This window comes from Aphelocoma coerulescens, chromosome 1 (assembly GCF_041296385.1).
Source record: "Aphelocoma coerulescens isolate FSJ_1873_10779 chromosome 1, UR_Acoe_1.0, whole genome shotgun sequence".
NCBI lineage: Eukaryota > Metazoa > Chordata > Aves > Passeriformes > Corvidae > Aphelocoma > Aphelocoma coerulescens.
Window position 1 is genome coordinate 31,816,785 of NC_091013.1, and position 12,850 is coordinate 31,829,634.

At 42.6% G+C, this 12,850-nt stretch overlaps 1 protein-coding gene across 2 annotated transcripts in view; it reads left to right on the forward strand.

The window, feature by feature from the left end:
- The first annotated feature begins 1,195 nt into the window (after positions 1-1,195).
- The window catches only part of MGAT4A (alpha-1,3-mannosyl-glycoprotein 4-beta-N-acetylglucosaminyltransferase A), a 74,639-nt gene continuing 62,984 nt past the window's right edge, over positions 1,196-12,850 (forward strand). Inside the window, exons 1-2 of one of the 2 annotated variants that reach the window (XM_069006053.1) lie at positions 1,196-1,279; positions 4,969-5,283. In XM_069006053.1, the coding sequence (XP_068862154.1) occupies positions 5,190-5,283 (94 nt within the window). In that variant the 5' untranslated portion in view covers positions 1,196-1,279; positions 4,969-5,189. Of the gene's footprint in view, positions 1,280-1,948; positions 2,237-4,968; positions 5,284-12,850 lie in introns of those variants that run through there. The other variant, XM_069006058.1, reaches the window with a different exon arrangement.

Here is a 12,850-nt window from a genome sequence, read left to right on the forward strand (position 1 = left end):
TGGTCTAGTGATGGGTATCCCTGCCCATAGCAAGGGGCATCAGATGTAGATTACCTTTAAAGTCCCTCCCAATCCAAACCATTATATGATTCTATAGTTCTATGGAGATTAAAAATGTGTACTATGGACTTTGAAGTAGGGGGAAGATAAGCTGAGAAGGGGAAGAAATCAAGTCCATGAAAAGGATTGAACATCACCAACCTGTTAGCACTACACATCAAGGGCAGAGCTCTTGTGAGGTAGATAGGGTCCTACCCTAAGCTAAGAGTGCCATCTGATCTGAATGGGAGTTTTCAGACCCTAAAAGATGCATGGAATTCCTGGAACACATGAAACGAACCACTGAAGATAGGAGATTACTTACAGAACAGCAACATCATGACCCTAAATAGTGAACCCATAGAGTAAAGCTGCCACTGACTTTCTCTCAGTGATTGCGCAGTGCAGGAACCTCTGGAGGAAACCGAGTACATTTCCATACTCGCACGGCTGTACCTGTGGAACCACCTCGTGGGCAGCCCACATGCCATTGCATGAGAACACTCTGCCCAGAGCGGGACAAAGCACAGAGGGTTTCTTTTACTGGCATGAAGAAACAAGCTGCTCTTTAATTTCAACAGCTCTCAATCTAAGCTCCGGGAGGTGTTTATTAGCAGGGCATGAACTCAAACGGTGAAATCCAAGACTGTGACTTCTTGTAAATCGTGAGCAAGCAGGTCACACGGGGCACCGATACATGTGGCTTGTGTGGCACTGACAGGCAGACGGAGAAACACCCACGTAGCAGGCCAGGGGCTCAGCCCTGACCAAAGTTCACACCCGCAGCTGACCAGGGGGCAATGAGCACCCAAGCGCTGACACAACTAGGCCTTTCCTGGGGCTCTCCTGAAACCCTAAACCCCCAAAAGCGGCTCCAAAAAAGGGAACACGCTGTCGAAACCGCCACTCAGGAACACCACCCCCGCTGCCGGCTCCCGCCGCAGCCGCTGAGGGAGGTTTTGCGAGACAGCGCCATTTATAGCCGCGGCCGGAGAGAGCGACAGGCGGCCCAGCCAATGACTGGCGCCATCCGCGGCGGCGCCCATTGGCTGCCCGCGGCACCGGCGGGCGGGCGGGGCGGGGCTCCGTGCGCTTCATGGTGCTCGGGGCGGGGGGCGGTCGCCGGGGCCGGGCGCGCCGCTGACGCGGGGGGCGGGCGGGGAAGGGGAGCGAGAGCCCCGGCGGAGCCCGCACAGCCCCCGTGCCCCGCGGGTCCGCCGTGTCGGAGCGCCGCGCACAGGTGAGGATGGCAGCGGCGGTCAGCGCGTCTCGCTGCCCCTGCGCGCTCCGCGCCCCTGCGGACCGCCGGCTCGGTCCGGGAGGGATCCAGGGACGGGCTGTTCTTCGCACCCTCTGGAGCGGGAGTGCGGCGGAGGCGCTTCGCCTCCCCGCGGGTCTCTGCGGTGTCGCCGGAGGGAGGCTGGGGGCCGTCCTGCTCCGTCATCTGCCCGCCCGCTCCCCTCTGCGCTCCCGTGCACCTGCGTGGCGGTGCGGGGAGCGCCGGCCGCTCCTCTGCAGGACCTGCTGCCGCCCTCTCCCTTCGCCCGCTGCCCGGGGATGCCCGCGGGGGTCCGGGGCAGAGCGGCGCTGCGCCCTCTTCCTCTCTTGCTGGGGTGCCTGGGGGACAGCCCTCTCCTCACCCTTCCTCCTCCCCGCACGCTGGGATCGCAGGGGCGTTCGGCGGAGTTTGCAGTTTCCTGTGTCTGTTCCTTCCTCCGCAGCCTCGCCGCGATGCCCCGGGCGCCGCGCACCTCCCCGGACCGGCGCTCTCCTTCCCCGCCTCTCTCCCTCCCTCTCTCCGTCCCCGTCAGCTCTCGCCCTCTGCCGCCCGGCAGAGCTGGCGGCGCCCGGTGCCCGTACCCTACACCCCCCCCTCCCCCGATTTTTCGCTTCCCCGGCGAGATAGCTGCGACCGGGGCGGAGGGACACCGTGGAAGGTCCTGACTAACTCGGGACGGTTTCCACGGAGGCAGCCGATCCCTCTTCCCCGGTTCTGAGGGCTGCGGGATGCCAGGGCAGCGGGTGGCGGCGGCCGGTTGCGCGCCGCGGGCTGTGCTGCAGCGTGTCAGTGGAAATAAGGTGGAAAAGCCCCTGTTTAGCAGGTCCCCGCCGCCTTTGCCTTTTAGCTGCCGTTTTCTCACGGGCCGTTCTTCCGTGCCTTCAAGAGCAGTCTTTTCAGTGCAGCAGTGCTACCGCGGTAGGTGATTTCGCACCCTCCCGGCAGGATGGGGTCTGGCTCGTCCTCTCGGAAGTCTGGCACGCTTTGTGCTGCGTTCCTGCACCATCCAACCCTTCAGCAACTATGTGAAGAGCCTTTGCAGGCGCACTGGAGTGTATCAGTTTTTATGCTTTGCGGTTGGGAATGTGTTTTGTATGTATTTTGGGAATGTCTGGATACAAGCAGAAACTTATTAGTTTACTTAAGACGTGATTCAGTAGGGTTCTGCTCAGCGTCCGAGAGGTGCCAGCACCTTCAGCACCCATGGCCTTCAGCATCCAGCCGGCTCATTCCCTTCGGTCTGCAGTGGGAAAGGTTCAGGTCATAATGGCACTGGCAAATTTCGTACACTTCATCTGTCTAGTTATACCCTATCATACTGTCATCTCAAACTGGATTGCCCCTCAGTTAAATTTGTTTAGATTGTGTTGTAAATTATTGAACAAACCTAAAGTGACCACCTGGGAGTTAAATAATTTATGTACATCTACACATGTGTTTCTTCTGGTTTAGGTATATGCATTTTTAAAAGCTGAAATGTGTCTGATTCATGCATGGCCTTGATGTACACAGTTTGATATAGCGAAATGCTTGAATAATCATCTAAGTACTGCTGAGCTGTAGCTGAGCTGCTGGTGCCTGTGCTAAGAGGAGTGGTTACAACACTGGAAGAGAAGGATGAAAGCAGAACCAGCAAACTCAAACCCATGATAATTATTGATTTGACACAATTTTGTGCATACTGACTGCTGGTTGAATCATGTTGCTACTGTTCTTTTTACTTTTTTGCTTTCTGAATTTTTTCTGACTGTGTTTTTGAAGATTCAGATAGCACAGTGAGAGGCCCTGATCGCAACATCTTGATTTTGTTGCAGCAAATGTAAAAATTATGCCCACATTTTCTGGCAAGGCAGATGGTTCACTTTCCTTGCATTATCAGATAATATTTCTACTCGCCTGGTTGCCCTCTCTTGTTAGCACATTGGACCAGCTGTCAGTTGCCCCCACTGGGATGATCCCTCTGGCTTGCAGCCTGGTCCTTTGTGCACACCTGAGCTGCTCCAGAGAGATCTGACTGATGCTAAAATAATGGGGAAGGTAGATAAGAATTTAGCCATCCTTGCTTCAGAGACACTTCAGCTGAGTTAAACTGTTAGTGTCAGTATCCTAGTTGCTTATTCTGGTAGTATGGGAATCACGTGAACTTCCTAAATTCACATAGACAGTCCTCATAAAACTTTGGGACTTGAGATCTTTGCCTCTCCTTGCTGTTAAAGTTCATCAAGACTTTTATCTTATCACCTGATTATTATTGCTAACACTTCTGGCTTTTATTATGTCCATCTCCTATTCAGAGTGCTGGTACTGATGATATTTCCTGGCACTCTGTGCTCTCTGTGTTAGCTCTCTATAGGTGTCTCAGTTGTCTTTATCTCTCATTGTGTTGAGCTCGGGTTTCTCATATCATAAGGCCTTTTGCAGTTCTTTCTATTCCAGTTGATTATTTTGTTTCTCACTGAATTTTACCATCCACTCTGCCTGCTTTCCGTGTACTTGCATTTGTTCCCTTCCTCGTAGGTACTGTGGGCTTTCTGAGTTAATGTTTAAAGCCACAAACTTATCTGTGCATGAAATTCCCCAAAGCAGAGCACGTTACTAGCATTATAGGTGAGATAACTGTGGTCCAAAGGTAAACACTTCCTGTAACCTGGATGTTGTGACCAAGACACAAGAGCGTGTAGTTCTGCAACTTTATTGATGGCTTCTCTTCTTTTGTTAACCATGCCTGTTGGTTATGCCTTGTTTTGCGAGCCCTTTGCTAAAGGTAATATGTGCTGTGATATAAGCTTGGGAAGAGTAGTTCAGATTTGACTGGAATCTCTTGGTACCATAATAATAAAAATTATTTTTTCCCCTGTTCTGAATGCAACAAGGCAAGAAGGTGACAGAGATTGCTTCCAAGGAAAATGCAGAGCAAGTTATTTATTGCTGAGTAACATACTTGTTTCAGATACAGTTTATAGTGGGGGGTGAAAACCTGGCAGTGCCATGAAAGGATGTTGACTGCTAATGTTTGACTACTGTAAAGGATGATTTAACACTTTGAAAACCTCTCCCCTCTCTTTTAAAGTTGGTTTATTTATTGCCCTATACTCTCTTTGTCTTGCTTAGGACAATGTGATTAGATGCTGGCTGTGTTTGACCAGTTGATGATTTTCTAATACCAGCATATGGAACAGGGGTAAAACTGAACATGGTGTTCAAAGTACTGGTCTGCCAGCTCACTGGAGGCAGTTCTGCTTTTGCAGTTACATGAGGCCTCACTGATTTCCGAGGGGTTTTGTTGAAGTGAGGTCTTAGGAGTGGGGCCTTGAGTTGCTGCATCCTGAGAGCAGCTCTTGTGTCAGTTTGACACTTGCCAAGTGACACATGACCTTGCCTTGAGTTGAGAATAAAATTGTAGTGTTGGTGATGGGTATGTTTGTCTTTCAGTGACCAAATTCCTGTGAAATACAGCTTCCCCAGATACAAACAATCTCAGAAAAGGCACACAATAATCTAACAAGTTCTATTCTCTTAGCCAAGACTGAGGCAGTGAGAGGGAGATGCGTGTAAGACACAACAATGAGGGTGTAGTGTATTTCGGTTCTTGGGGGACTCTTCTAAGTATTTTTGGCATAATCTGTTAAAATTTTGTTTCCTTTAAACAGTACTAGAAGAATAAAGAGAAGCTGGATTGATGAGAACTATAAGAAAGCATACAACAGTTTGGAATGGATTGATTTATGATATGTCTGATACATGAGAGCTACATTTTGTGTCGCTGTTGTCCAGCTGCTGCTGGAGTACTTCAGCTGACTTCATTGCACCAAGCCCAACAGATAGGTCCTCATCACTAACAGAACATAAACAAGTGTGATGCTGAAATGAGATGAGGCTCCGAAATGGAACTGTGGCCACCGTGTTAGTATTCATCACTACTTTCCTCAGTTTGTCCTGGTATACTGCATGGCAAAATGGGAAAGGTAAGTAAAAAGCTCCAAAACAAATTGACCTGCATATGGCTGTGTGCTGCTGCTGTATGTTAGCAGTCTGTAAATTGCTTGTTGGCTAGCTCTGCTACAGAAGGTACTGCCTTGGTGAGAAATAAACACTTGCTAGTAAGTTAAGGAAAATTAACTTTGAGTGGTCTTGATTTTAAAAGGAAACAAAAAAAAGTACCTGAATAAAAACAAATGCTGCTCTTGGAGGAAGGGGTTGGTCAAGGCTGAAGAGTTGTGGTTTGATTTTATTATTTTTTGTTTCCTGGTTTATGGTTGTTGGAGAAACATATGTTTGTTTCTGGTTGGTGGTTTATTTATTTTTTTTCACATGTACCATATGGCCAATGGATCGAACTAGAGAATGTTATTTTTGGTGCTGCTTTCTGTCTTCCCTGGTGATTTACTGATGGCAATGGCAAACTGCCAATTAACACTGTTGAAAGACTTTTCTTGCTGTCTTTGAAAAATATTTAAAATACTTTTTGTCAAAGTACCGTATAAGAAGTTAAATAATATGAGCAAATGTACTAGGCAATAGGAAATGCATCTATTAAAATAACATGAGCAATTTTATAAAATACATAAGTAACTGTTTTGTGTAGTAGACTTTTACCTGTTCATCTATCTTTGATCTTACTGCACTCCCTGTGAACCCTGAAAAATTCAGTTTTTCTAAGGGTTGGGATTGTTTATGATAATAAGATTATTTCCCTTTGTCCTTGTCCTTCAGTAAAACAAATAAACTCATTCAGCAATGCTTTCTAGAAGAAGAAAGGATTGGGTTTTTTTATTTTATAAACATCTGATCTCTTGAAAAATAGCAGACTATGTCCTTTAAAGATCAAGTAATTTTAAAACTAATTTCATCTTCAGTGATTTTTTTTTTTCTGATTGTTCTGCAGAAAATATTTGCAGGTGTGCTTCAGGTCAAATTAGAGGAAGCTGAGGTTTTCCAGGAATACTGTCTGTTGTAGCATGGCCAACTTGTAACCCTTATTTAAGTATAACAGAGGCAGATGAGTTCTGTGGCATGCTGAATTTTTTTTCCATTGGGCACTTGTGGCAGAAGCAGACGCTTTGTGGTGCGATCTCTGCTGTAGCAGTTGGTTGGTAGGCTACTCTTCTGAATGCAAGCAGCAGGAAAAATGTCAAGTTCTCAAGGTTATGGTAATATATAGATTTTTTAATTGGACAACAAAAGCATAGATGTTCCTAAGACAGAGAAGAAAAGGGTGTCTGAATAGCACTGTAAGTAGTACTTTCTTCATTTTGACCAATGACAAATTCAGTAGTTACATTTTTACTAATTTCTTGCTTCAGAACCTCATAAGAGTTTTGCTTTTACTTCAGCAGATATTTATCTATGACATTCTTTCTCAGTTTTTTTTCTTTCTTACTTGATACATGACGTACAAGTCTTGTTCTCTTTTGTAAAGCATGACACAAAGAAAAGTCGCTCCTAAATAAACAAAAACTTGCTGTTTGGAGAGCATACGATATATGGCACTTTGCGACAATTTAAGCTTTTGTTAGTTAGACTGCTCTATTTTTTTTATACTTTTGTTTTCCATCTGAACGCTCAGAATCAATACTTTCTTAACGTTGGTATGAAAGTTCTGCATTTATCTTCTTTGAGATGTTGCTGTTGAGCATTAAGATGATAATTTGTGAAATAAAAATCAGTGTAATGAGATCGATAATGTGTTAATTAATCATAAATCAGTTATGAAACTAAAGTCTAAATAATATTGTTCAAGAGAAGTTTATACATAGAACATTCCTTTTAATTTTTTTCACAGGTTATTCAAAATCAAAACAGACTTGAGTTAATTCAGTACCACATTTCCAATCAATGCACAATGGAAAAGTTTCAGAATCTGATGATAAATATTTGCTAAGGCTTTTTTTCCAATTGAATGTAATTTTATAGCCTCGTGGGATGGTATTTTAATTCATTGATAATGTTTTCATTACAAATTTTTGAGTGGCTAAGTTAGAAGCAGACGTAGCTTGCTGTTCCCATTCACTGAAAGGCTGTGGGATGTCACATTCTTTGATCATCATATTTTATTGTTCATTAGATTTCTACTACATTTAGGTTCCTGTATCTATTTGTTAATCTTTGGACAGCAAGTTAAATTTACAGTTAGAAAGAAAACGCTATTTTTCTTAAAGGAAAAGCAACCCCCCTCAAATTGCTCAACGATAACTGATAACGATAAAACAAATTCTGCTTTTAAAAGCAGAAGCATAATGCTTTTTTTTAACAACCCTAATCAGTTTTCAAGTGATTTATTAATTTGAAACTAAGATCTTGGATAATTGTCACTTAAAACGCAGCATCATTTGTAGAATACCAATTAGACTGGGATGATGTGATATTTTTGTAGATCATATATTTCTCTAGTAAATATATGTAGTCTTTGTCTATGCAGGATAGGATTTAGACACTTCTAAGTGATACAGACTGTGGTACTACCTTAAAGCACAAAAGTTTGTATCAGCAGAACAATGCTTTACAAACTTTAAGATATGCTGAGAAGTTGTCAGGAGCTGAAGGAAATAGTCTGTTTGAAGTGCCATTGCTGGAAAGAGCATGGCTATATCTTACCCAGAGGTTTGATTATGTGAATAACATTTCACAAGGCAGATATTGCTGTTTGCATGAAATGACCAATTACATGGTTTTGGTTTTAATATAACTGTGTTTGAAGAAGATTGACTGAAATATCTTTGGTCATTGGAGAGAGTCTTCAAAATTAGTCCAAGATCTTTGTGGCTTTCTGGACTTCATGCAATGTGTAGAAGCACTGGTATTTGTAAGGAAGCAGTACAAGCCCTGAATGCACCTGGGAAAGACCTCTCCTGGGGGGTTCTTGCACATCAGTTTTAAGACCACTTTCTAGCATTAAAATTGTGCTATGGTTAGCATGTATGAAGTGGATGTTGGAAATGGAATCTTAAAAATGTTGATTACTGTGGTGTACAGGAGAAACACTTTTAAAGGATCTGCAGTCACTTCACATTCACAGTTAGTTCAGTGTAAGATGTCCTTGAGTTCCTCCTAAAACTGAGCTCTTACACAAGGAGTAACTTCGTGCTTAATACCATCTCTTTTGACTGAAACATGTTTTCTGGTACTACTGACCTGCTCGGGGTCACTGGTCTTCACCACCTCATTTGTGAGCTCTAGAAATGTGGTGGGCTTTTTGCCCTAAAGACACTGCTCTTAAGAGGATCTAACCAGTACAGAACAGTACTGCATACCTATTAGACCAGTCACAAAAATTGCATCAAAGCTGTTGTATGCTGTGTAAAGTGTGCAGTCTTGGTGCTGTGATCTTTAATGTGGCTACTGGTCTGAGTATGTAATGTTCCAGGAGGAGCACTGTGCTCCATAATGGTAAAGAACCTCCCCTTCTTGGATCAACAAACTTCCTGATGGCTGTGGAAATTGGGAAGGAAGGTAAATAACTTTACTGAATTAGTCAGGCATGGTAGGATGAAATTCAAGTACTTTTTCATTTAAAGTATGTGACTTTTATTCTTGGTCAAAGACAGTTTTTGGCAGTGTCTTGCATCACTTTTAGAAGATGTTTGGCTACTTGAAGTGGTAAGAACAGGTATGCAATATGTATTGTGAAAATCTGATGCAGTTTAGTGCTTCAGGATTAGCTAAACAATGTTGTTTTCATAGCACCCTGAAAACATTAGTGTATTTCATCATTCTTCTTCAATGGTGAAGAATTAGTTGAAAAACTTCTGGTTTTCAATTCATCCAAGGGTGTTATCATACCTGCAGAATTTCCTCGCTGCATGGGGATGGCTTATTTTGGTGCACCAGTGCAAATTCCCATGTGAAGACCTCCAGGAGAACTTTTGAGATATTTGTCTAGTTTCCTAGTTCACTAAACATTCACTCATGCTTAAGTAATGGAGGCTGAGTGTGTTTTCTTTTAAACATGATGTTGTCTCTCGTTTGGAGAGAAAATGGCCTGGACTTTATAGTAAAAATGTCTTCTCTCTCCTCTGTTTTCACAAAATTAGAATTACCATGCTGGTTCTCAGCCACAATAATCGTAAGTGTTCAAAAGCATCTAAACTTAGCAAGGATAACAAAACTTAACTGAGACTAAAACAAAAAGCCTCAGCCAGTGGTGGCTAATTTTGGAATAAAAAACAGGAATGTTTATCCTTGGAAGAAGAAGAGTCCTACAGGAAGAACCACAGAGGAAACAAGGCAAGGAGGACAGAATCTGTTTGTTCTTTCTGTCTGTCTATATGTCTGTCTGTCTATATGTCTGTCTATCTATCTATCTATCTGTCTTTACCCTTGGCAGTAGTTATGTGTATTCTCGTTAAGAAAAGGTGAGAAATCTGAGAGCTGCATGTTAGTGTTTTGCATCCATAACCCACCTTAGTTTCTACATGGATCCTAAAAGAAGCTGTTATGCGTGTAAATGCTGCTAGAGCCTTCTGACTGCATGTTCTGATTTTTGGAGTTAGATGCTTATTTCCCACTGATATGAGTTAAGAGCAAGCAACCAAAAAAGTTAAAGGGACTACAGACTGGGAGGAGTGAGGACAGGGAAAGGGAAGGGAAGGGACAGGCTGGGATGCTAAAGTGGAAAGTGCTTATAACAATTTACGCCCGTTTGGAGAAGAGAGAGCTCTTCCATTTCTATTAAACAGAAAGGAAATGTTTTCCTTTGGAAATTCTGTTGCAGATCTTCCAGGAACTGAAATTAAAGGAAGTAAGAGTTTCCTTTTTCTTTTTAACACTAGTACATGAATGTTATTCTGTTCTTTATCTAAAATACACTTTAAGCTTGTTTTCAACAAGAAATTGGCCTATAGCTTACTGATACTAAAAGTAGTTGAATTTCATTAAAGCAAATCAGCCAATATAGATTTGGTATGGTTACTGGGAGTCCTGTACATGTAGTGAACACCCTGTCCCAGGTGAATAAAGCAGAAAAGCTGTATAGCTGTTCAGGTGGGACAGTGTTTAGGTCTGCAGCATCTTTGTGTCTGTCTTATCACTGTTGCAGCAGATCTCCTCTGTGTGAAAAATGAGGTTCACTCTCCTGTGAGAATTTAAAAGTTTAATATAAAGACAATAAGAGACACATAAAATAAAGCAAAGAGGTAATGGCCGGGTGCCTTGGCGCTCTGCCAAGAGCACACCTGATGCCCAGGGATAGTCCTTTTTTCGATACCATTTCTACTGTCTGTTCTTTATACATATTCAAACTTTTCCAGAAACTGTTCTGCATGGCCCCTCCTTGGTTCCACCTTTTTAGAGCATGTGTATTCTTCTGCCTTGCGGCTTTATTTCTTTTGATTCTTGGGCCTGGGCTCGATAGGTGAGAGTTGATAGTAGAGTGGGCCTCTTAATTTCCCCAGACAGTCAGGGTTATTAGCAGCTTTAGGCCTCTTTGTTCCCCCAGCAGAGTGTTGATAGCTGCTTTGGCCTCATCCTCTGTTTGCTTGGAGGTTATCTTACCCACTCACACTTGCTAAATTCTTGCTGAAAAGATAGAAAATTGCATCCACACAGCAAAAGCATTTCTACCATTGTATAATATTCACCTTAATACTTGTGAGAAGCCAATATTACGATATGAATTTATAACATCTGGCACCAGTGATTTTTGGAGAACTGCAGTGAAAAGGATTGCTACCAAAGGGGTTTTGCAGCACTGCCTTGTTCCTTGCATTTTTTGTAACCTGCTAGCTAGGTTAGCTCATCAGTTTATGGGATTATAAAACTTGGTTGCTACCAGAGTATTTAATGGGATCTGGCTCAGCCAACATCTTGAGGTACTGCTCTTGATTACAGACTAGTGTTAGAGTTGGGGAAAGCCCATTCTTTTGCCCAGTGTGGCTTCTCTTAATTCTTCTTCAGCCTGAGTCATCTGTGCTTCCATGAGATATCCTCTCATGCACCCAGCCAAATAAAGACTGCCTGCTTCTTAATGCTACATTGGTGTTAAGGAGTTTTATTTTTACCAGTTTTTGATAACAACTCCTCCAAACTGCTGGTTGCTGCTCACAACCAGAGACTATTGAGACTATCATGGGGGTATTTAGCCAAGCCAGGAAAGACAGTTGCATCTGACACAGCTGCTCATACCTTACTGTAACATTTTTAAGTGAGTAAAAGGGGCTTTGCAATGATCTGTCATTTTTTGACAGTAGTTGATACTTAGTAAATCTAGATTATTGGAGGCAGAGAATTCTTACTGGATTTCAAACAGCACCACGATGGGAGGAGCAACAAAGGTAGACAAAGAGGTTGAAGTTTAAAATAGATTAGGCAAATTGGAGACTGAGTCCGGAAGCAGGGTGAACGGTGGCTTGAAGGTAGGTGAAAGTGCCTCAGTCAAAACATGGGGTTCAGTAAAGAAGAAGAAGAAAATAAAATGTATACACGAAGAATTGGGAAGAAATTTGATGTTGGCATTATAGGTAGGAATGATGGTCATGTTAAGTGTGACTCATCACATTATTGCTGAAAAAAAAGAGGTGTAAGGAAATAAGTGTGACGTCTACTGCTCCAGCATGACACAGGAAGTGTTATTTTTGCTTTGCTTCTGCTTCAGGATGATGCACTGGAGAGAAAATACATTCATTAGATGGGGTTCAAAGAAGCAACAAGTGATCAAAGATCCAGACGGTCTACCCTGTAAGGGAAGGATCAGTGTCTTGACATTCCTTACTTTAAAGGAGAGGTGTGAGAAGAGAGTCAGGAGGATAATTTTCAAATGCTTTAAACATTCTTGCCAAGAATTTCTTGCCAACAGAGGAAAAAAAAAAAAGGCATAATCTATTGTTTGTGGCCATAATAACAGGAAATAAGGGACTGAAATTGAGTGGGAGAGGAAGGTTAGACAGTGGACAGTTTTTGTAATGGTAAGTATAATTACATACTGGAGTAGATTGTTGGGGAGGGGTTATTGGTGAAGAATTTCCATTTAGGCAGTTTCAAGAATAAGTTAAACCAGCAATGACAAGTAAATGTACCATAATTGGTACCAATAGAGATTTACGCTAGCACAAAATGAGTGAGTTACACTGATTTTTAAAGTCAATATGACACTTCCAAAATAAATCTTAGCTAGGGAAGACCTACAGCTGGCAGAAATGCTCCAGCTTTGAAGTAGCAATTATGATGAAATTAGTTTTGAGGGGGTGATTGGGCTAGATGACCCCCAGAAGTCCCTTCTAACCTAAATTATGTTGGTTATTCTTGACATTTGCCAGGTTTATCTCTCCTTATGCCAAGAGCAACATGACAGTGTGTTTCATTACTAAATAATATTGATGTTTGCATGAGATATGTGAGAGTTGGCCTTTATTATAATATAATTTGATCCCTTAAAATACATAAAATATTTGCTTGTATTTTAGCAGATTCCCTTATCTATTTATTTTTAATCTCTTACTGTTATTAACAATAAACAGCCACTTCTATAGCTAGGAGCCATGAACATACAGTGTTAGAAAAGCATCAAAAAATTACTTACTTTTATTTTCAAGTGTGATT